Source organism: Euleptes europaea, chromosome 13, assembly GCF_029931775.1.
Source record: "Euleptes europaea isolate rEulEur1 chromosome 13, rEulEur1.hap1, whole genome shotgun sequence".
Taxonomy (NCBI): Eukaryota; Metazoa; Chordata; class Lepidosauria; order Squamata; family Sphaerodactylidae; genus Euleptes; species Euleptes europaea.
Genome location: NC_079324.1, coordinates 17,788,483 through 17,813,363, shown reverse-complemented (window position 1 = coordinate 17,813,363; position 24,881 = coordinate 17,788,483). Strand labels below are relative to the sequence as shown.

Below are 24,881 nucleotides of genomic sequence, written 5' to 3'. Positions count from 1 at the left end.
TGGTTAGATGCAAAATCCCTTCTCCCGGAGCAAAGTGATTGGGAATATTTGGGTGTTTTAAGCAGGTGCTCTTGGGGTCATGCTGGGTGCTTATTTTGATATAGCACATGAATTCAGTAACGTTGGTGCTGAAATCCTACTGAAGTAACAATATACATTAATTTTATTTAAAACACCTACAATCTAGTCCTTTCCCACTTAACCCAGGAACAAATCATGAGCAGGGTCATGGGTGATCTTGGGCCAGTACTCAGCCTAGCCTACCTCACAGGATTGTTGTGGGGGGAAAGGACGAGGGGAGATCCAGGCATGCCACCCCAAAGGTTCTTGGAAGAGGAAGGGCAGAATAAAAATGCAGCCGTAATTAAAGTTGCTATTAAAATAGCAACAAATTTCAACAGCATCACATTCTGTGGAAGAAGATTAGGACATTTTGAAGTCAAAATAAAGTTATTATATAATAACTTTATAATCATTGCTTTCTGAAATGTCTGTACCCACATACAGCATATTACATTTATAGAGGCTTGTGTGAAGCCCATAATGTATGTTCAGTTATTTGAAATACATATAAGCCGCTTTACTACTTTAAAAAGCCTCCTAACTGATCTGTGATGAAATCAAACTAAAACAAGCACAAAAATAAATTAAAATCAAGAAATAAAACTTGTTAAAACAGGTAAAAAGCGGGCAATCTCCAATAAAACATCAAAACCCGCCATCCATCTTAAAAGCTATGGAGAATGAAAAAGCCACCAAAAAGGCAATAAGGTAGATATCTTGCAAATTGTCTGCAAAGAGTATTCCATAAGCAGGATGGCAACACTGAAAGAAGAAGAAGAGTTGGTTTTTAGATGCCGATTTTCTCTACTTTTTAAGGAGAATCAAACCGGTTTACAATCGCATGCCCTTCCTCTCCCCACAACAGACATCTTGTGAGGTAGGTGGGGCTGAGAGAGTTCCACCAGACCTGTGACTGGCCCAACCTCACCCAGCTGGCTTCATGTGGAGGAGAGGGGAAACCAACCTGGTTCACTTGACTAGAGAAGTGGGGAATTAGAGTCCACCGCTCTTGACCACTACATCACACTGGCTCTCCCTGGTTACTACCCACCTGACCTCTGAAGGCACCCAGAGATATCCATCACAAAGACCAGGCAGGTCCTTACGGGATTTCCTAGCCCTCTAAAAATATACTCATATTGGCATGCTTCAGTTACTGTGCCATCCTAAGCAGAGTTTAAACCAGTGGTGTCAAACTCAATTGTTATGAGGGCCGGATGTGATATAAATGTCACTTGGTCATGCCGGGTCATGCCTTGCCAGGCCAGATTGAGAGTGGGGGAGGCCACTGGCTTGCGGGCCGGATAAGAGCTCTCAAGGGGCTGGATCCGGCCCTCGGGCCTTATATTTGACACCCCTGGTTTAAACCATTCTTAGTCCATTGAAGCCAGTGGGTTTAGAAAGGTATAACTCTGTTTAGGATGTCCCAGTTTGTAATCTGGCAGCCCTAACCATGAACCAGTGGGAGTTTCTGAATATTTTTAAAAGGACAGCCCCTGTGGATAAAGTGCATGGTGATAAGATAGCTCAGATGTTGCAAAGCCATGGCAAGCCTTGTAATCTTTACAAGGCCAAGGAATTACCTTAAATATTGCAAATAACAGAAAGGGTGTGTGTTACAAAATAAGGCCAGTTTCAAACACAATGACTGGGTCTTTTTTTTAAAAAAACTGGCCTCTTTGGTTTATCTCCCCCCTCCCCTGCCGCCCTTCTTTCTGTAATTTTTGCCCTTTAATATAAATTGTACCCATATTTGTGGAGGTGCTGAGACTGAGAGATTTGTACTCAGGGCAATGCATGTGAGGCAGGGGGGACGACAGGATCAAGCAGTCTGGCCCCAGCTGTAGTCAGATGTGCTGTTCCCCCCGTACTCATCTGCCACAATATACACCATGATTGCCTTTTTAATATTTAAGACAGGTAGCAATGTTATAGCAAAACTGAATCGGAGTCCAGTAATGTTAATATTTAAGGCATTACTGGACTCCTGATTAATGCTGTGCATTTGGAAGCTTCAAGCCACAGTTGGGGGGGGGGATTAGTGCAAACCATGGTTTGTTAAATTGAGTCTTGTTTGCTGGGATCAGGATGAGTGTGGTAGATTTCTGCTGTCGTTTTCCCTCAGCCCTTGAGGTAGGATGGGAGGCAGAAAATAAGTTTATTTCAATTTAACATTCCCACCACCCCAAACGATGGCTAGTTAGTTGGGCTCTGTGTGTGCTTAAATCAGGATGTCTCAATGAGACATTTTTATTCCTAATGTTGAGGTCCAAGAACACCATATCACATCCGCGTAATCCTCCTGCAGCACCAGAAGCAGGCAACCCTGGAGCCTCTTTCCTCCTTGTAACATTAGTGTTTTAATTAAAGAAAACAACCAGTTGGAGGCAGTTACTTTCTGCGAAATGTAATGAAGATTTATTTTAGGGAGTGACCTTCACTGTATTAGCTGAAGCAGTAATCAGTAGAATTAATAGAATAATCAAATTATATACAAACTCATAAATCACTGTGAATGTGCTGTCAGAAGTTCAGCTATTAATGGGCCCTATTGTTTTGCAGCTGTATTAAGAAATTGCAGCTGCTGATTCTTTGCCTTGATAGGAATCGAAATGGCATTTAAAGGCTAGAGATGATGACGGGGGGTGGGTAGGGGAGAGAGCCACCAGGCCAAAAAAATTTCACAACTGTTAATTTAGCTGTAATGCAGTTCGATGTCACCGGGCCAAAGTTGAAGCGGAGTACGGGTGCAGGCGCTATCTTTCAGCAAAACCTGAATTATTGGCAGCAGCAGTAGCTAGTTAATTAGAGGGAGTATCAGTTTAAACGTCTGTCGTTTAGGGTTAATAGTATCAGAGTTACCTTGTTCTTTGGTTGTAGCCAAATCAGCCTGAAGAGACTGTTGTAAAAGGAGGAGGAGAAATAACATTGGCAATATGTGGCTTGCTTGATTTTCGTGTAGCTTTCAGCTTCTTCTTTCTAAAGAGCATTGGCAAGCTAAGTCCAGATCATGTCTTCCATCTAAGTGGAGTGCAAGTCCACAGATGTTTGCAGTCTGTTGTACATCTTCATTACTGTGAACAGAATCCAAGGGACTCCTTGTGTCTGTGGCTGCTTGTCGGCACGTGCAGGAGCTTGCCACATGATTGCTTTGCCGGGAAAAAAAAGAGAACCGTGTCCTTCCCTTAAGGCATTCAAGGTGGCTTATGGCGCCTGCCTCTCCCCACTTCATCCCAGCAACCCTGCAAGGTAGTAGAAAAGAGAGTCAAGCAGCACCTTAAAGACGAAGAAAATTTCTGGCGGGGTATGAGCTTTTGTGAGCCACAGCTCACTACTTCAGATGCCGCTGGAACATGAGTCCATCTATCCTTCAGTAGAGAAGAGTGAATTCAGACACCCCATGGTAATAGCAGGTAAATGTCTATATCTGGTAAATGACAATATCAGGCATGATTGGATTTGTGAGGTAGGTTACTTTGAAGGAGAGTGACTGGACCAGGAGTCCCCCAGTGAACTTCATAGCTGAATGGGATTTGAACTTAGATCTTCCCAGCCCTAGTCCAGGACTCCACACCATACTTGACTGTAAAATGAGGTCCACCACACCCAATTTTTAATACACATGGAGTTACCTTCTGCCATTGAAGGAATTGGAGCACCCTGCATGCACACAACATCACAGCATGCGCACAGAGGCAAAATACTTACCATTTAGATGGCCATTGTCGAACATTATTTTACATTTGCAAGGCAAGAACATAGGCTGTTAATGGTTGTGTGGGGTGCCCTGAGAAAGAAAAGGAAAACTGCGCTGAAGAGAGTCAGTGTGGTGAATTTTATTGAAACGCCCGAGTTCAGACATCACAACACAAGTTAGATTGAAGAATTTCTGATCTGTGAAGTCTTTGGTGGCAGCGTGGCTACGAAGTTTGCACAAAGGGTTTCAAAACGTGCTGCAAACAAACTGTGGCTTAATGCCTGAATGCAGTCACCTTCAGGCACAGAGTGGAACAAGAATAGGCAGTATCGGACCCTTCAATTGGCAGGGAATAGGAAACATTTGGATTGGGCGGGTCTGCTCATGCTTTTTTTGCGTCTTGACCTTCTACCCTTTCCTTGTCAACAGGGCAAGGGATTCAAAGTTTGGAAGTATTTCTTCACACAATGTATAGTTAAATTGTGGAACTCCTTGCCCCAGGATATGGTGATGGCTGCCAATCTGGAAGGCTTTAAGAGGGGAGTGGACATGTTCACGGAGGAGAGGGCTATTCATGGCTACTAGTAAAAATGGATACTAGTCATGATGTGTACCTATTGTCTCCAGTTTCGGAGGAGCATGCCTGTTATATTAGGTGCTTTGGAACACAGGCAGGACAATGCTGCTGCAGTCGTCTTGTTTGTGGGCTTCCTTGAGGCACCTGGTTGGCCACTGTGTAAACAGACTGCTGCACTTGATGGGCCTTGGTCTGATCCAGCATAGCCTTTCTTATGTTCTTATGTTAAGTTTGCATGGAGTGTGGAAAACTAAGCTCAATTTTTAATCATTTTTTTTAAATGCTGTGTGAATAGTATCTGCTCTGTGTTTCCACGTTGTTTGCAGCTGAATCTAGCAGAGGGGAGAGGAAACTTCTGGAGCTGATTTAATTGAAAAAGTGGTCATGTGTGTGCTGCTATTATTAGATCTTCGTTCACCGGTTTATCATTTTTTATGCAAACATTTGTCTAAATATGTTTTGGCTTGCAGCTCTTAATTGCAAAGCCCCTTGACTCCAGCAATGCTAACAAACAAATTTAATTAATTTTCCTTTTGAAATATTTACCCTTTTTGTTTTTATTTGTTTCTTTTTTAAAAAAGAAATGAGAACCAGCGTTTCCATTTTCTCTGGTATCTCTTCCCCGTCCATGTGTGTGTTCAGTTTCTCCGCCTGTTCACACAATGCTTGGCTGTCTTACGTTTGGAATCTTAGTTTTGATTGAGAATGAAACCTGTTGTTCAAATTTAAAAAGACATCGACTAGCTCGTTTTGTTGATGAATCCTTATTTACCTTTGAAAACTGAAGTTGTGCAAAAAGTTGCAATGCAGGGGGCACTGTTTCCAGGTTTGGGGGTGGTGGCATTAAAGGCTCTCTGGGAGGCTGTTCTGGCCGCCATGCTTCTTTGGGATAGAACATGAGCAAGTGTTAACCCTCTGGAGGGGGGCAGCACTGATGGTGATTCGAGGGAATGAGGAAGGTTGACCACAGCACCACCAAATCCAAGAACAGCTGTGGCCATTTAGAGGCTTCTGACCAGGTGTAGGTTCTTTGTGCCCCTGATGTGAAAGCCCCGGCCTCCATAACCTTTACAATATCCTCTGCATAGAGGCCAGTATGATTATCCCGATCAAGATGTCATCTGACGGTGAATAACACTGTGATGACAAACCGCTCAACCTCAGTAGGCGGGAGGTAGAGGAGACAATTTGCTCTGTTGAGGTTCTATATGTTCCAGTTAGCTGTGGGGTCAGTGCTACATCTGCACTGGTCTAACTTAAGATTTCCTTGCAAAAGAAACAAACATTTTTTAAGTCAGACTGAAAAGTCACTTGTTGGGTAATCTAATATATTTTATGATCTAAGTTATCTATGTTAGCATGCAAGGTGGCATAGAGTGGTAAGCTGCAGTACTGCAGTCCAAGCTCTGCTCACAACCTGAGTTCAATCCCAACGGAAGTTGGTTTCAGGTAGCCGGCTGAAGGTTGACTCAGCCTTCCATCCTTCCGAGGTTGGTAAAATGAGTACCCAGCTTGCTGGGGGTAAAGGGAATATGACTGGGGAAGGCACTGGCAAACCACCCCGTAAACAAAAGTCTACCTAGTAAACGTTGGGATGTGATGTCACCCCATGGGTCAGGAATGACTTGGTGCTTGCACAGGGGACCTTTACCTTACCTTTACATTAGCATGCAAGGTGTGCTTTTAGATGTCAAATGAGATGTGAATTGGGTTTTAATGGGGAGGATTTGAGAGCACTTATTGGGTTGGATTTAGCCAGTTTTTAAACTCCGTCTCATCTAGTTCCCCTCCTTACTATGGCCCATCTCCCATATGGTTTTTGTCCAGGCAAGTCCCATAATCCCCAGCATAGCCTTTTTGGTGGCCTTTTGCTCCAGCTGAAGGTCCTACCCATTCTTTTTTTTAAAAGTGAGCTGCTTTGAAATAATAAAAAGTAATATTCTCCTCCTTCTCTCTCTCTCTCTCTCTCTCTCTCTCTCTCTCTCTCTCTCTCTCTCTCTCAATCTTTGATTATCTTCTAGGATGTGTGCTGTATTTGGTGGTATCTATTGTCTGCACCATTCCGTACAATGCCTTGTAGTGGACAAAGAAACTAGACGGTAAGGATAGCGAGAAGTAACTTCTCTCTCTTTTTATATATATATATATATATATATATATATATATATATATACACACACACACACACACAACCGCAAGATGAAAAATGCCAGAATCAATTTTAAAAAAATGATTCCTCAAAGATCTTCTTTGGTATTAATAACACATCAACCTTGATTAAAAGTAATTTGTGTATAGGTCCTCCAGAACAAGGAAAGTAGGTTTAGAATATAGAAACTAAATTAATTTCCCTCCAATATTACTGCAGCCTCCTGATCACCCAACCTTGGAAGACAAATCATTTCGGTTGCCGGGGGTCTGGTGATGAGTGATGTTAGTTTTCCTTGTGGCCTTACCTACTCTAATTGATTTTCATCAGATGACAACAAAGCCCTCTGTTATTGCATTTTTAAAAATGAAGCTCACCTAAAGACTCATCAGATTAATCTTTGCTGATAATGCATGTCACTCTAAGAGAAAAGACTTTAATGAGTTTTTAGGTAGATTGTTGTCATAAACTACGCTGCCCTCTTACCGTGGGATGAATTCTTTTTAAAACAGTAACGGGCCTCTGGGTAACTTTTTGTAAAAGTTGGGACAAAAATCAGAAGGTATTTTCTTACTGTAGCTGCTAAGTTTACACCTGTGGTGCCTGGCGTTGCTTTTGCCTAGATCTACATACTTTTTTAGTATGACGGCTGTACATATGGCTAAATGTTCTTCTATGAGTTTTTTTTCCTTATTAAGCGAGAGCAATACATGGATTATTTCTTAGCATCTGCTTGCTAAGTCCATCAATCATCAATTAAGGGAAAGGCCGTAGCCTAGTGGTAGAGTGTGTGCTTTGCAGGCAGAAGGTCCCAGGTTCAATCCTTGAAACTGTACCTCCCCTAAGAAACTTCTCAGTAATTAAACCTGGGAGAGGCCTCTGCCAGAGACACTGAATGTGCACTGCCAATCAAAGTAGAAAGTGAGTTGGATCACATGGAAGATTTCTATGTCCTTATGGAAGCACTAAAATTACTCCTCACTATCTGCTTGCGCTGAGATGAAAGGGATTGTATCCCCACCGTCTTTTCCGTATGCACAGGGTGTAGAACAAGGTTTTTATTCTGTGACAATTTCTAAAGCAAATAAAACGAAACGCTGTGAACCATCAGTTATATATTCCGTTGCTACATATGCACATAATGATTTCTGCTTAAGTGTTTCTGCGGCTGTTAGGCTGCCGCTAGTGCGGGTGGAGTTGCACAATGTGCATTTTTCTTTCCACTCAGGATTGGCTGCATCCAACTCAATAGCAGGTAAGTCTTACTTAGTTCAAAACATCTTGATATGTTCATACAGAGGCAATTAGTTCTCCTGTGAGGATGACATGCTGGGTAATGTCTTGGGAGACCACAAATATGGGATGGCTTGAGTCTACATTGCAAATGACTCTGTTCTACTTGGGGATATACAGATACCGAAGGAGCGCTGGAAACATTTGGGAGACTGCATTAGGCAGTTGTTTCCCAATATGTGTGTGTTCACAAGTAAAATAGGCATATGTCATTGTTATTCATGCTTAGATTTTTCCCTATACAAAAAATGTGTTGTTATTTTTTGGCTTGCTCGCTTCCCCTTTGTGCCCTTTCTCTAGCATTACAATACACTGAAAGATGGCAACCATACCCTCTACTGGCCCCACCAAGCCTGTGTTCATATAGATCTTGAACACATGAAGCTGCCTTATACTGAATCAGAACCTTGGTCCATCAAAGTCAGTATTGTCTACTGAGACTGGCAGTGGCTCTCCAGGGTCTCAGGCAGAGGTCGTTCACATCACCTACTTGCCTGGTCCCTTTATCTGGAGATGTTGAGGATTGAACCTGGGGCCTTTTGCATGCCAAGCAGATGCTCTACCACTGAGCCACAGCGCTTTCCCTCCCTCTTCTGATCTTTGATCCTGCCTGCATCTGGAAAACTTGCTGTGTTGCAGTGCTAATGTGTCAAGGTCTAGTAGGAGATCCCAATTCAAATCCCTACTCAGCTGTGAAGCCTACTTACTGGGTGACCTTTGGCTGGTCACTCTCAGCTTACTAGTGTTGTTGTCAGGACAAAGCGGGGCGGAGAAACGGTTGCCCTGAGCTCATTTAAGGAAGAGCAAGGGGGGAAACGATAGATGCGATGTAGCATGGAGTTCAGCTGTGAATAGAAACGAGCTCAATTCCTCAAGCCCCTTGTGTAAGTCTAAGCTCATCCTGTCATGGCACAAGTATTTATAAAAACATAACTGCTTTATATGTTAGTTTTTGGAAACTTGATTGTAAGATACCACAGATTTAATGAAGGATTCACGTTTCTAGAGACAAATTGGATAGCTAATAAAATTTGCTGGTTACCTTGGCAGATGACATGGTTTGTATAATTAGATTTATGATCTGCCAGATCACCTCAGGATGAGTAACAACATTTATTTATAAAACAATGTGATGAAAAAAATGAAAATATAAAGTTTGTAGCACACACTGCTACCTACTTCTCCTTTGTTTTAACTGTAAGCGCTGAATACTCATGCAAATTATTTGCACCTTTCTGATGGAAGATACTCCAGACTGATGGAGTTTGAACCCTAAGGCAGAGCCTCTGCTGGTTCCTCTATGTACCTTCCAACCAATGTGTTGTGGGTTTTTTTTATATGCCGACTTTCTCAACCACTTAAGGGAGACTCAAAACGGCTGACAATCCCCTTCCCCTCCCCACAACAGACACCCTGTGAAGTAGGTGGGGCTGAGAGAGTTCTGAGAGAACTGTGACTTGCCCAAGGATACCCAGCTGGCTTTGTGTGTAGGAGTGGGGAAACCAATCCACTTCACCAGATTACCATCCGCAGCTCATGTGGAGGAGTGGGGAATCAAACCCAGTTCGCCAGATCAGAGCCCACCGCTCCAACCACCGCTCTTAACCACTACACCAGCTGGCTCTCATGTTCCAGCTGTCCCTGCTTTTTTGGTGCTGTCCCTGATTAATCCGTATCTCTGTTTTTTGCCTTTGTTGGAGGTAAAAAGGTAAAGGTCCCCTGTGCAAACACCAGGTCATTCCTGACCCATGGGGTGATGTCACATCCTGACGTTTACTAGGCAGACTTTGTTTACGGGGTGGTTTGCCAGTGCCTTCCCCAGTCATCTTCTCTTTACCCCCAGCAAGCTGGGTACTCATTTTACCGACCTCAGAAGGATGGAAGGCTGAGTCAACCTTGAGCCAGCTACCTAAAACCAACTTCCCTTGGGATCGAACTCAGGTCGTGAGCAGAGCTTGGACTGCAGTACTGCAGCTTACCACTCTGCGCCACGGGGCTCCTCTGCTGGAGGTAGCGATGTAAAATTTTCAGACATTTTGAAGCCATGAAAAAAGTTTGTGTTTTTTTAAGTGTCAAAATTTCCAAAAAATTTCCACAGGTTTTTTTTTAAAAGTCCGCAGTCTGTTTCATGCTATACATTTGGCATGAGTGGCTTTTTAAAAAACAAACAAACAGATTTTTTCTCATTGAAAGAGGGGATTAGATAAATCCATGGAGGGTAGATCTGTCAGTGACTAGCAGCCATGGTGACTAAATATCACCATCTGAATATTGGTGCCTGGAGGCAACATCAGTGGAAGGTCTCGGTCTCTATTCCCTGTTGTTGGCCTTCCAGAGTAACTGGTTGGCCACTGTTTGAGAGAGGATGCTAGAAGAGATGGGCTACTGGTCTGATCCAGCAGGGCTCTTCTTAACTTCTTAGATTGTGTGTAAAGTGATTTATGGCAGTCCAGTAGGGTTTTCAAGGCAAGAGACTAACAGAGGTGGTTTGCCATTGCCTTCCTCTGAGTAGCAACTCTGGTATTCCCATCCAAGTGACTAGCCAGGCCTGACCCTGCTTAGCTTCTGTGATCTGATGAGATCAGGCTAGCCTGGGGCTATCCAGGTCAGGGCATCTTCTTAGAAAAGAGCAACCAAAATGATCAGGGGACGAGAGCAACCGCCCTATGAGGTGCGGTTAAATGCCTAGGGCTGTTTAGCTTGGAAAGAAGGTGGTTAAGGGGAGATATGATAGTGGTCTATAAAATTATGCATGGTATGGAGAGAGTGGACAGGGAGAAGCTTTTCTCCCTCTCTCATAATACTAGAACGCGGGGACATCTGCTGAAGCTGGAAGGTGAGAGATTCAAAACTGATAAAAGGAAGTATTTCTTCACACAGCGCATAGTTAAATTGTGGAACTTCCTGCCCCAGGATGTGGTGATGGCTGCCAAGTTGGAAGGCTTTAAGAGGGGAGTGGACATGTTCATGGAGGAGAGGGGTATTCATGGCTACTAGTAAAAATGGATACTAGTAATGATGCAAACCTATTCTCTCCAGGATCAAAGGAGCATGCCTGTTATATTTGGTGCTGTGGAACACAGGCAGGATAATGCTGCTGCGGTTGTCTTGTTTGTGGGCTTCCTGGAGGCCCCTGGTTGGCCACTGTGTGAACAGACTGCTGGACTTGACGGGCCTTGGTCTGATCCAGCACGGCTTTTCTTATGTTCTTATGTAGATTAGGTTGACAGAAAACACAACTAGTCCAAGGTTAATGGCAGATCTGTGATGTCAGCCTGGTTTTACCCAGTCCTAATCCAACACAGTATTGCTACATCTCACCAATACTTTCTCCTCCCCCCCATCGAAATGGTGCTTGCCATCCACCGCCCCCCCACACACACACACCTTGCGTGGCAAGATGGAGAGAAGGAGACGTTGGCACTGAAGTTCAGTGCTCTTGTGCATGAGCATGATTGCTGGTCTTGTTCTTTTAGAGGAGTCGGCTCACAAAGGATAAAAGAGTATTTGACTCCCACCCCAGAGACATTAAACTGACATTCCCAAACAGGCTGTAAGACTGCCCCTCTTTAAATTTCCTTGAGAGTAAGCTCAATTGAAACTGTTGGGAATTGCTTCCGAATAGCCTGATCCAGAAATCCTGTTCTTCAGAATACTGATTTCATACATAAACGATTGATCCACTAAAACTATGATGGTTGATTAACTACTCCTGATAACAAAATTCCGAACAGTTTGCTTTGAGCCAAAGCACATTATTTGTTTTAAAACATGATTTTATTCGTTGACTGGATGTCATTGAATTTTTTTTGCCGGCAAGTTTGGTACGAATACCATTTGTCACAGAGATTTAGCTATGTGCAGGGCATGTCCTACAGCTCCTGTGTCATTAAATCACTGGAGCTGACATACATGGGAGCAATAGAACGGCTCTTCTCAAGATTAACTTAAGTAATCGTAGCCCTTTATATGAAGCACATCCATATTGTTTTAATACAGAAAGACGAAAGCGAAGGGGAATCGAGGGGGCTACCTCAGGATCAGAAAACCTTAACTAGTCCTACATACACCCTTCAGATCCCACTACGTACGTCCCTTTCACTGTTTTCCTGACACAGTTTGAAGCTGAAGCTCAGGTGAAGCTCCACCCGAACAGAGCTGTCCAACTTTCTTTGAAGATGCCAAGAGCATGCACAAGACCTTCTTCCAACCGTGATGGGAAAGGAGAGCACCTGATTGTCTGGAGCTCTCACTTGCGTATGACCATCCGCAGTTCTAGAGCTCCACAGGAGTTCCATTGTGAGCATGGAGCTCCTTTATGCCTGGATTGCCTCGTCAATTTTAGCAGCTGGGGCAACTCTGCAAGTGCATGTAGAACTACCTTGTCTGTTAAAATGAACAGGGCATTCCTGGGAGACAGGACTTTCCCACATCTCTGAGAAACTGCTGATTCAGGATTCATAGACTTATGATGTGTCCCCTTCTCCTTTGCTCTCCAACTAACAGAGATAGGGGAGGGGCTGTGGCTCAGGGGTAGAGCATCTGCTTGGCATGCAGAAGGTCCCAGGTTCAATCCCCGGCATCTCCAGTTAAAGGGACTAGGCAAGTAGGTGATGTGAAAGACCTCTGCCTGAGACCCTGGAGAGCTGCTGCTGGTCTGATTAGACAATATTGACTTTGATGGACCAAGGGTCCGATTCAGTATAAGGCAGCTTCATGTGTTCATCTGAAAAACTGAGGATTCTTGTGTCCCTCAATATATGTAGCTATCTACAGTGATGACTTTACTAAGTTTAAAATAAGGCATTTCCTTTTCCTAATACTGCTGGGTAACCATCAGTTTTGTTGCTTGGCTTTTTTTAAGAAGGAGAATCTTGTCATAATGGTTTGCCTTTAGGGAAACAAAAATTGAATCCCGAATTCCCTTACCGATTAGCTTCGTTCCCTTTTAACTTTGCCTCTTGGTTCTTTCCTGCTGCATAGATATTGCTTATGCGGCTTCATTTGATAAGATTTAAGGGGTTCTAATTTACGTCTGTATATTTTGAGCAGGACTTGCATTAAAAATAATTGCTCACGTTTAACTTTGAGCATAGTTTTTAAGTGTGTTTCCAAACGAGACTGGCCTGGCCTCCAACCGCAAAGATGTGACAAATGTAAATTTATATTTCCGTAATAAAAAAAAAGATATAGCAAACACTGTAATTTACATATCTTTCCTGAAATATTGCATACTGGCTTTGTCAGTGCTGGTAAGTCCATTTCAAGGATGTCGCCCTTAGTCCATTAGTTTGGATAATGAGCCCTATAAAGTACATTTATAACTGGTGGCACTTGGCAAGGAAGATGGATTCTAATTTTCATCCTTTTATCTAGACACATTGAAGAAGGTCAATGGAGGGTTCTGTATGATTCATTGTCTCAACACATATCAGATGACGGAGACCCGATAATGTCATTGCATAAGTGTGTTCCTTATTTGATTGTGGCACTTGAAAGAATTCTTCTGCTGATCGTCCCCTTTTTTGAAGTTAAAGTAGACCCCCAATATTAAAAGAGCCATGCTTATTCTATTGGTTGTTGGGGGTGGGGGGTTGGTTAAAAACCTTATCAAATGCCTGACCTGTTAGCTATCACCAAGTAGTGGCAAGAAAGCAAAATAAAGAGCAGCCGGTGTGCTTGTTTGGTGCTTTTGGAGGACTGCACTATGACATTAATCAACCTTTTTTTCTGCTCCCCCAGCAGAGTGTTTTGAGAGGGTTTTTTTCTTGGGGGGGGGGGTTGTTTTATAAACAATAGGGAAGGGTTATAATTAGATATGAGCCACGCCAGCTGGCCTGGCTTGCTTGTTAGCAGCATTTAAATGAACAACTTGAGAGCAAAATTAGCTCGGCTCACATTAAGCAAGAACTTTTTTTGAAGTTGCAAGAGAAAGAGACGTCCTGTGTATATGTCCGATCTCAATTTTGATAAATAATGTTAGAACAAGCTTATTCTACTGGGCAATTCATGGTGGAAACACGGGGCTGTTGCTGAAAACAGCGTCCCACACATTGTGTACCATAATGTGTGATTATGTGTCCGGAACCATAGTGTGTGATTTCCTCTTCCACTCTTCAGGTCATTGGCTTGGCAGTGGCAGGTTGGGTGGGGATATGTAACATCAGAATTAGGGGTGTTATCAAATTTTGTGAACACTCTTTTGGTTGGGAATTCCCACTTTCTGACATCATAAGTTCTCTCCATTTTGGGAGTGAAACTTCAGTAGTATCCCTCTCTCTCTCACACACACGCATGCAGACACTATACTAATGAAACTCAATAGAATTTTCACCTTGAAAATTAATACCTCTTTTTGTATTCGTTGGGGGGAAAATAGAGTATAGCTTAAAAACCACACTCAAAAAAATACTGTTAATAAAACAAATGAGTTTTACAGCAGCTGTAAAAATTGTGCCCAACAAAAAGGCTACGAACAAACAACATAAAAAAAAAGAAACAACAAGGGCATGTTTGTACATCCCTAGGAAACAAAGGGTGGGCTTTGATGTAGTTGAGTTTGTGGATGACACACGATGAATGAGGATGGGGGAAACCCAAGTAGTTTTTGAGGAACTTAAAAAGCATTCTTGCAGACTTGGTGACTGGGCAACAGAATGGCAAGTGACGCTGTGAATTAAGTGTAAGATTATGCCTACTGTGGCAGAATGCCCTAACTCGGCATGCACACTGATTGGACCTAAACTAATTTGGACTAATTTGAGTTTGTGCTGGGAGATCTTCATGAAAATATCAATTTAGCGTGGAACAGCAGTGAAGAGGGCTAATTCCATGCAAAGCGTTCTTGGGGAAGTTGATTGAGAATAAGGTTTTCAGTGTAGCGATTCCCATATCAATTTATGGTACACCTGCTTTTGGACTATTGTGTACACTTCCAGACACTCCATCTCAAGGGATATCATAGAGGAAAAGGCACAAGGAAAAGCACCCAAAATGATCAAGGAGTTGGAGTTCCTTCCCTGAGAGAGACATCTAGACTGTGGAGACATGAAAGAGTTCTGTGAAGTTATGAATGATGGGGAGGAAGAGATGAGAGAGATTTTCTCTGGTAGAGCTCTGAATTGCTCAATGAAAGTGATTGGTGGTAAATTCAAGACTAAGGAATTTCTTCTCCACGTACTTTCGGATTAACTTACCAGTTTGCTGCTGGAACATGTGATGGCCGATGACTTTAGGTGGCTTTAAAAGTAAGTTAGGCAGATACATGGCGGAGAGGCCCCATCAATGGTGGGTAGCCATAGCAGCTAAATAGGAGGTCAGATTCAGAGTACCTCTGAATACTGTTTGGTGGGCGAAGGCTGTTGTTTATACTCGTTGACTTTCCAGAAACTGCTTGGATAGTGCAGAAGACCAGATGCTGAAGTAGGTGGACTTTACCTTGACCCAACAGGGTGGTTCTTACATTTTTAGAATCTCAGTTTTTATGGTTCTTTGTGCAGAAGCAATACACAATTTCATGTTCAGCAGCGCTTCATTTCTAGTGTAATGTGTAGCTTTCTCCCTTTAATGTATGCGTAGAGATGCTGGTGGTGGGGTCTGCTACCACATTAGGCCAACTGGCTTGTAACCATGGGAGGAAGAGCATCACAAGGTTGTCCTCAAGCAGACTTTTAAGTCCATTTTTAAAACGTCAAAAACATCTAAATAATGATGCATTGGAAGCGTTTGTACTTTTTTTTGGGTGGTGCTCTCAAGTAGAGCACACAGTCCAGACATTTGAGCTGCGAGTTCAAATGAAATGGGATGGGCTTTGCAGGCCTGCCAAGTTGCTTGTGCTTTCTGTCAGATCGTCTCAGAGTCCTGGATTGCTGGGCTGAGATTGGGAGTGTCAGCTCACCCACTCTGCAAGGCCTGGACTGCAGTGTGCTATTCCTTCAGTCTTGTCAGTGATGCCACCAAAAGTCCACGTTTACATGGCTTGGTGTATGAGGTTGGGTTGCTGGTAACGCTCACCCGAAAGCCAAGGCCATCATTTATGGCCCTGTGAGCTTTCTCTGGATCAGATCCTAATCTTGAGTGGAAAAGAATCCCTTCCCAGCACCTTGCCATTTGCTCGTGCTGTGGCAATGTCAGTGGCAGGATGGTCTCATTAGAGATCTCACGGTGAGTCATCCATCTCTTTATCTGTGGTACCTTGAATTCTAGAATAGCAGCATCTCAGGTACCAGGTTCACTGAGAAATGTAGTTTTCTCACGGTAATTAAGTCCTGAGTAGGAACCTCAATGGTCTTGAAAATGACCTTTCCTAGAATTCCTGACACCCAGGAAGCTGCTGCTGCTAAGTGATGGTATCACTTTGCTCTGGTTAGACCTCACCTAGATTATTGTGTATTTGGGCACCACAATTTAAGAAGGATGTAGACAAGCTGGAACATATCCAGAGGAGAGCAACAAAGATGGTGAGGGGTCTGGAGACCAAGTCCTATGAGGAAAGGTTGAAGCAGCTGGGTCTGTTTAGCCTGAAGAGGAGAAGACTGAGAGGGGATATGATAACTATCTTCAAGTACTTGAAGGGCTGTCATATAGAGGATGGTGCCGAATTGTTTTCTGTTGCCCCAAAAGGTCGGACCAGAACCAACAGGTTGAAATTGAATCAGAAGTGTTTCCGTCTAAACATGAGGAAGAATTTTCTAACAGTTAGAGCGGTTCCTCAGTGGAACAGGCTTCCTCAGGAGGTGGTGAGCTCTCCTTCCCTGGAGGTTTTTAAGCAGAGGCTAGATGGCCACCTGTCAGCAATGTTGATTCTATGACCTCAGGCAGATCGTGAGAGGGAGGGCATCTTGGCCATCCTCTGGGCATGGTCACTGGGGTTGTGGCAGGGGGAGGTAGTGAATTTCCTGCATTGTGCAGGGGGTTGGACTAGATGACCCTGGTGGTCCCTTCCAACTCTGTGATTCTATGATACTATCCTACAGCTCAGTTGCCACTACCTAGCATCCTTACAGTGTTGAAAGGAAGCTAGCACCGCTTAGCACCTGGAAAGGAGGAAGAGAGGCACCTCCGCAGTATGGTAGCAGTAAGACAAAATTGTTTGAATTGCACAGTTGGAATTAAATCAGGTGTCTCTTATCTAATTAACTTTATAGTATCTATTTGGAAATGATTTCTCCATTGCTCTAATGGCATGATAGCACGTTACAACGTATCAAAGTTAAAAGCCTGGCATAACAATTATGAGGCTCCACATGTTATTTTGTACGACGCTAACAGTTGTAATCAAAGGAAAAGAATCAGTTTTCAAGAAGCTTCCTTAAAAAAAAAAAAAGGAGTCTAAGCACTAGACAGGTGCTTCTTTTTTTTTGTCATTTTGCCTTGTTCTTCATACTGACAATAAAATGAATCTTTTCCTCTTCCTTTGTATTCTTTTCTTTCTTTTTTCCACAGGTGTAAAGCAATCATAGATCATTTTGGTCAGAGGATAAATGCCAACTATTTTGTTGTGGAAGATAGTTACCTTTCAGAGAAGACATGTAGGAACGTGGGTTACAGGTAAATATATCAAGGCATATCTCTCCTGCCCTTCTTCCATGGATCTCAAGCTGGCACACTCAGGGTTTTTAGGTGGTTTCCTATGCAGGCACATACCAGACCCAGACTTACTTTGCTTCAGGAGGGTTGGTGCAGACCATATCCTGGGATCTACTAATCTGTTTCCCCACATGGGCTCATGTGCACTGTCCCTCACCACTCGGTGCGTCAACGTATAGATGGTTCGTGTGCGCAGGGCTGCTGTGTAATTAGAATAAACACATATTCTTTCCCTGTTTATCCCTGCCTTTCCCTCTCTTGGTCTCCATTTCAGGAAATGCTAGTTGTTCAGTCCCTTAGAGTGGGGACCTGTCATCTTTTACTCTCTAAACTGCTGTATAGACCTGTGGTGGTGTATAAATAGATACAATTAAGAACTGGGTATTGCTTAAAAGTAAATGTCATAGGAAGCCTTTTGCGTTATTAAATGACCTCCAATCCTCCGAAGTACTTATGAGAGTAGGCCGCATGTTATCTTTAGGTGGAATTTGCATCTGGATGCACACAGATAACCCTTGGATCTACAGCTTTAAGTAGAAAAAAATTCTCTTCAGCTTGGGGCAGGACAAGGGGACATCAGTGTTTGGTGAGGAAGTAATGACTGGTGAGCCACCCACTCTTTCTAGTCAAGGTCTAATACTGGTCTCTTTACTCTCTTTTGTGACCCTGTAACCAGGATTGTCACTCCGAGCATCATGCTGGCATTTTTCATAGCTTTTGTGTCCTTGGTCTCACTAGGGTGAACTTGCGCTGAAACCCAGAAGAGCGCCTCAGATTTTTCTTTTTTTTAAAAAAATATATTTTATTTCAAAAGTGATAATTAATAACAAAAAAAGAAAAAGGATAAGTATAGGATACAATATAACATCATTTGATATTTTTAACAATTTCTATCCCTATTTGAGTCTAATTCAACTCTCTATCATCTGTACTATTTAATCATTTATAATAATCTATAAATTATATAAAAGTCATTTACATAACAACTTAGTATACATTATAATATTAAATCCAAAAGAAAAGCAAAATAAAATATAGAATATACCCACCACCCCCATCTCCTGTGAGTCACCCCCTCTTCCAGTGGTTGGCCTCTGGTGAAAGCTCTCTTAGATTATAATTATTCTGTTTTTTTTACCCTTTTCGTTTATTTATTTTATTTACAATCCTTTCATCATATTTTTGTCAATTTTTGCCATTTTCCCCCAATATACAAACGCCTTTTGCCTCTGTTCTTTGAATAGTTCTGCGTCTTTGCCCTTTAGACTATTAGTAATTTTAGCCATTTGTATATAATCTAATCAGGAGCCCTGTGGCGCAGAGTGGTAAGCTGCAGTAATGCAGTCCAAAGCTCTGTTCACGACCTGAGTTCGATCCCGACGGAAGATGGTTTCAGGTAGCCGGCTCAAGGTTGACTCAGCCTTCCATCCTTCCGAGGTCGGTAAAATGAGTACCCAGCTTGCTGGGGGTAAAGGGAAGATGACTGGGGAAGGCACTGGCAAACCACCCCATAAACGAAGTCACATCCCAACATTTTCTAGGCAGACATCACCCCATGGGTCAAGAATGACCCGGTGTTTGCACAGGGGACCTTTACCTTACCTTATATAATCTAATAATTTGTCTCTCCATTCTTTCTTGTGTAACTTTTTGTCTTCCTTCCAGTGTTTAGCTGTAGTTACTCTGGCTGCTGCAAAACTATATTGGCAGACTATATTGTCTTCTTTACTTAAGTTTTTAGGTGACAGTCCTAATAAACAGTATTCTGGTTTTTCATGAAGGTGCATTGAGTTGAGCAGTCCTACAAGTGCACTCCTTTCTCCCCACCCACTGGCTGTGCTTCATTTATGCCATTAACCTTTGCTGAGGCAATTATTAGACAGTTAATGGCTACTTAAGAACAATAAAAAGGGTCTTAGTGCTATAGTGGGTCACCCCAATGGTCAGTCTGGTCCAGTCCCTCTCTCTCACAATAGCCAGTACTGGATGCTTCAGAAGGTATATAGTCAAAATAAGGTAATTAGAGGAGTGACCCTCTTTCTTCACTCAGCTTCCCATCTCTATTTACAGGAAAGTCAGTCATTACTTGAACCTAGGATACTTCTCTTTTTTTCTCTTTTTCTTTCTCTCTCTCACTCTCACCCTTTTGCAAAAAAAAATTCAAAAAATGAAACCAGGAGGACAAGTTTCACTGCTTCTGAGGCAACATACAAGTGTAGGAGTGGCAGTTGGGTCCATAGATTTGAATGAGCTTTTAATTTTGTATAACCCGCAGCTCTGGTAAGAGTGCTTCATTCTTTTAAAAAAGAATCTGATCCACCGTTGTCCCTACAGAATCTCTGTCTTCAGTATGTCACTTTCCCTTTTATTACTAATCTTCATCGCTTGAAGTATTTCAGCCTGTTGCCCATCTTAAAAGTTTTTTCAAGGGCCTCTTTTACAAAGATGGGGTGTGAGGCTAGGTGGAAAGTTGTGCAACGGGCTGAGCATATGATGTCAGATGTGCTTTCCCCTTGCCTATTTCAGAAAAGAAAACCTGACCCAACTGGAAATTCCTTTTGTGCTGCTTTTAACTACTATATGCCTTATTGTTTTTAGATTTATTGTTGTTGACTGGCTTTTTTAAAATGTATGTTAAGACCGTTTCTATGCTGTCTCTCTATGGAGCCTACTGAGGTGGCTCTTGTAATTTTGTCATCTATCCTGAGTACTCTTGTGGCAGAAGCATGGGGTAGAACAATTTTAAAGTAAATAAATGCTGCCCATTGCTGAAGCAGTTTCCCCCACTCACCTGTGTAGATCAGGGGTGGGGAACATAAGACCCGCAGGCCAGATCTGGCCCCTTGAGAGTTCTTATCCGGCCCACGAGCCAGCCAAGGCAACCACTCCCTCCCACTCTTGATCTGGGCTGGCGAGGCATGGCCCAGCCTGACCAAGGGTCATTATGTTATATCTGGCCCTTGTAACTATTGAGTTCGACACCCCTGGTGTACACATGAATAACACATGAATACATGAAGCTGCCTTATAATGAATCAGACCCTTGGCCCATCAAAGTCAGTATTGTCTACTCAGACCGGAAGCGGCTCTCGGGGGTCTCAGGCAGGGGTCTTTCACATCACCTACCTGCCTGGTTCCTTTAACTGGAAATGCCGGGGATTGAACCTGTAGATGGTCTGTGATGATAAACAAGTTGTCTTGTGGCTACAAGGTATGGGGTGTGCTTATTCTGATCCTCGAAATAAGCCAGGGGCAGAATTTCCCTGGGTCCACAGATTCTCACACCTCACAGTTGTCAGCAGTGGCGCATTTCTAAATTATTTAGAGTTGCCCATGTCCCTGCCTGTGATGGCCAGGACCCAAGCAGCTGCTTTGGGCATGCTCAGTGAGATTTTTGCCTCCAGGTCTCCTGTTTGCTTTCTCAACCTGCCTGTCAGGCGTCACCTTTGTTCCAAAATGGCATAGCATGAAGAGTTTAAGAAATGTCAGTCCCATGCTTGCACAAAACTAGGGGCACCTGTTATTCGGGTGCCGGCCATTGAATATATCGGTGGATAGCAGCTTAGAGCTCATGTACAATCTGTGAAACAACTTGTTGGGGTGATTCTATGACAAGCCAAGCAAATATTTATATAGAGAGCGAAGTCTGTTCATTATCGTTCGGTAGATATTAAAAGCCAGCTCTTGCACCTTTTATATATATGTGTGCTCAAGTTGTAGTCAGTTTCTTAATGAAGTTGGCCCTATGCAAATATGTCATTAACAATGTGTAGGCTGTTAAGCGAGGAATGTTACTTTCTCCTGGTGGTTATATCTGCAAGAGGCTGAATCTACATGTCTCTTTTCTCTGCCCTGTTCGGTGATGGACCATAACTGCTTTATTCTATTACAGGCAGATCTCCCGAGCAGTTCTCATTACCGATCGATCGATATTGAAGACCGATTCAGATCAGCAGGTTAGCCCGCATATTCAGTATAAGTAACTCCCCACCCTCCACTAATAGTTGCCCATGGCTGTGTTTGAGAGAACAGAAACAAATTTCCATTCAGTTATTCTGGGTCAGATTTTTGCGGTGGGCGTAGATTTGGATTGACCTTTGTGGAACTTTTTTTACAAGGCAACATGATGTTCAAGCACTCAGAACAAGAAAGGACAAGTGAAGAGAGGGATAAATACTTGATCAGTGAAGCACAGTCTCTTTTTAAAGAAGTCATGCCTGCTTCTCCAGTGCCGGAACAACACTTGGTTGGTGGACCACACAAGAACCCATCCTATAGCAATGATCTCTAAGGGCCAACCCAAGCAAGATTCTGGAGTTAATGGCCGCTTTGGCAATTGGACTCTATGGCATTGAAGTCCCTCCCCTCCTCAAACCCCACCCTCCTCAGGCTTCACCTCAAAAACCTCCCACTGGTGGCCAAGTGGCACCTGGCAACCCTACTCTGGGCAGGAGAGGAGGACCACAAGGGCCCCCACTGTCCCCCTCTACCGCCAAGGCAGCAGCACTAGAAATATTCCCCCAACACAGGAGAGAAGGGACCCGCTGAGGGAGAGGAGGGGGAAGCCACTGCAGGAGCCAGACAGCCAGGGGAAGTGGGGAGAGCCGGAGCTGCTGCCAGCACCACCCTGCTGACGGTTTCTGCAGGAGAGAAGGCTGGAAGGCAGGCAGAGCGGGGGGAGGAGGTGGGTGAGATCCCCCACCCACCCGCAAGTCTTGCTGGTCCCCCACTATATAACTAAAACTACGTGTTGTAACAGAAAACAGATGGACGGATATGCAAACCACAGGTAACTTCAAACCTGTGTAGTGGTTAAGAGTGGTGGTTTGGAGCAGTGGACTCTGATCTGGAGAACCGGATTTGATTCCCCCCTCCTCCACATGAGCGGCAGAGGCTAATCTGGTGAACTGGGTTTGTTTCCCCACTCCTACACATGAAGCCAGCTGGGTGACCTTGAGCTAGTCACAGCTCTCTTAGAGCTCTCTCAGCCCCACCTACCTCACAGGGTGTCTGGTGAAGCCAGCTGGGTGACCTTGAGCTAGTCACAGCTCTCTTAGAGCTCTCTCAGCCCCACCTACCTCACAGGGTGTCTGTTGTGGGGAGAGGGAGGGAAGATTGTCAGCCGGTTTTATTCTTCCTTAAGTGGTAGAGAAAGTCGGCATATAAAAACCAACTCTTCTTCTTCCGTGTGCAAAGCAGATAGCAACAGTTATCAAACCTGGCTTTGCCACATGAGTCTGGTGCAGGTGTAGATGAGGCTGCTTGACCGTAGCAAGCCTGTCTTTGATTACCAGTAAATATTCAGAGCTGTTTTTGAAGACATTTTTTCAGATGATCTGTCCTCTCTGCTTTCTAGATTTCCATTTTGACCATCCCACCAGTAGAACCAGGCCAGCCGGCAGTTTGCGTCATTGAACTGTGTTCCTCCGCCAGAACGTGCATAAAAGATACATGTGAGTTCATGGTTTTTGACTTGGCTCTTCTTTCTGCTTTTTTTTAAATAACTGAGGCATCGTTTAGCTCTTGTCTTTCTTGGTTGGAGTGACCTGGTCTTATTTATGCCAACCCCCCTTGAATAGCTTAATACTCCTCCTAGGACAGTAGAGTAGCCAGCACATGAAGCAGACCAAAGTCCGCCTGTCCAGACCACCAGCCTGTTTCCTACAGTGGACAATTAGAGGGAGCCCCCCATAGGTATATTTGCTACAGACTCAGAATTGTGGCCACTTGAGGACTGGTTGATAGTTTCCAGGAACAGCCCTATTTGCCATGTTTACATAAGGTTTGTACTTTGGTCACATTATGAGAAGGCAAGAGTCACTGGAAAAGACAATAATGCTAGGAAAAGTTGAAGGCAGCGGGAAAAGAGGAAGACCCAGCATAAGATGGATTGACTCAATCAAGGAAGCCACAGACCTCAGTTTGCAAAACCTGACCAAGGCTATTAACAGTAGGAGATTTGGAGGATTGATTCATAGGGTCACCATGAATCATAGAATCATAGAGATGGAAAGGACCACCAGGGTCATCTAGTCCAACCCCCTACACAATGCAGGAAATTCACAACTACCTCCCCCCCACACCCCCAGTGACCCCTACTCCACGCCCAGAAGATGGCAAAAAAAAAAAAAAAACACCTCCAGGATCACTGGCCTGGAGGAAAATTGCTTCATGACCCCGAAGTGGAGATCGGCAACACCCTGGGCATGTAAGAAAGGGCCACGAGAGCCAAACACTGATGCAAACCTTCCTGCCCTCCCTCTCACGATCTGCCTAAGTTCACAGAATTATCAGTGCTGTCAGATGGCCATCCAGCCTCTGCTTTAAAACCTCCAGGGAAGGAGAGCCCACCACCTCCCGAGCAAGCCTGTTCCACTGAGGAATACTTGGAAGCAACTTGACAGCACTTCTCTCTCTCTCACACACACACACACACACACACACACACACGCAGCAGCATGTTGGAGCTTTCAAACAGCCCAGGTGCAAGCTAAATGGCCTCACAGGGGTGGCTTAGCTCAGAACCAGCCAGTGAAGTCCACAGACACAGGCCTTCTTGTCACACACCTGTCACACCACTTCTGGTCTTGGCAGCACAGGAGGAGGCTACAGGGGAAACCTACTTTGTTGTAATTGCTGGCTGGGTCCCCTGTGGGGTTACCAACATCCCTAGTGTTCTGCTGATAAAGGTTTATAAATTAGGCATGGGGTAGAGGTAGTGGACTGAGAGAACTTTTTTGTCCATCTCCCAAAACACTAGAACTCACAAGCATCCAAAGAAGTTACCTAGAGTACTGTGTTCAGTTTTGGGCACTGCAAGTTAAGCATGTAGACAATCTGGAACTTGTCCAGAGGAGGGCACCAAAGATGGTGAGGGGTCTGGAGACCAAGTCCTATGAGGAAAGGGTCACTGGGTGTGTGTGTGGGGGAGGTAGTTGTGAATTTCCTGCATTGTGCAGGGAGTTGGACTAGATGACCCTGGTGGTCCCTTCTAACTCTATGATTCTAAGTTGATAGGCAGTTGATTCAGGATGAACGAAAGGAAATACTTCTTTACACAATGAGTGATTAAAATGTGGAATTTGCTGCCAGAGTACGTGATGATGGCCACAAGCAGAGACGGCTTTAAAAGGGGATTAGACAGATTCACGGAGGACAGACAGGTCTATCAGTGGCTACTAGCCAAGGTTAGTAAAGGGAACCTCCACATTCAGAGACAGTAAACCTCTGAATAACAGTGCCAGGAGGCAACATTAAGGGTAGACCTCGGCCTCTATGCCCTGTTGCTGGCCTCCAGAGTAACTGCCTCGCCCCTGTGTGAGACGGGATGCTGGACTAGATGGGCCACTGGTCTGAACCAGCAGGGCTCTTCTTATGTTCTTATGCTGGCTTGCTTATGACTACCAATGACCCTCCAAGACAGCAGCCCATTGGGAATTTTCCCAGGTCAGTGTAAAGGTTCATTTGCCCCTGAATGAGAAGGTAAGGAGCAAGTCTTCAAACATGCAAGAAAT

The 24,881-nt window shown here is 43.9% G+C and overlaps 1 protein-coding gene across 1 annotated transcript in view; it reads left to right on the top strand.

Moving 5' to 3' along the window:
- Positions 1–24,881, top strand: part of CHM (CHM Rab escort protein) — a 91,424-nt gene that overhangs the window by 52,562 nt on the left and 13,981 nt on the right. The window contains exons 9-12 of the mRNA XM_056859391.1: positions 6,359–6,436; positions 17,224–17,328; positions 21,260–21,323; positions 22,724–22,820. Of these exons, the coding sequence (XP_056715369.1) occupies positions 6,359–6,436; positions 17,224–17,328; positions 21,260–21,323; positions 22,724–22,820 (344 nt within the window). The remainder of the gene's footprint in view (positions 1–6,358; positions 6,437–17,223; positions 17,329–21,259; positions 21,324–22,723; positions 22,821–24,881) is intronic.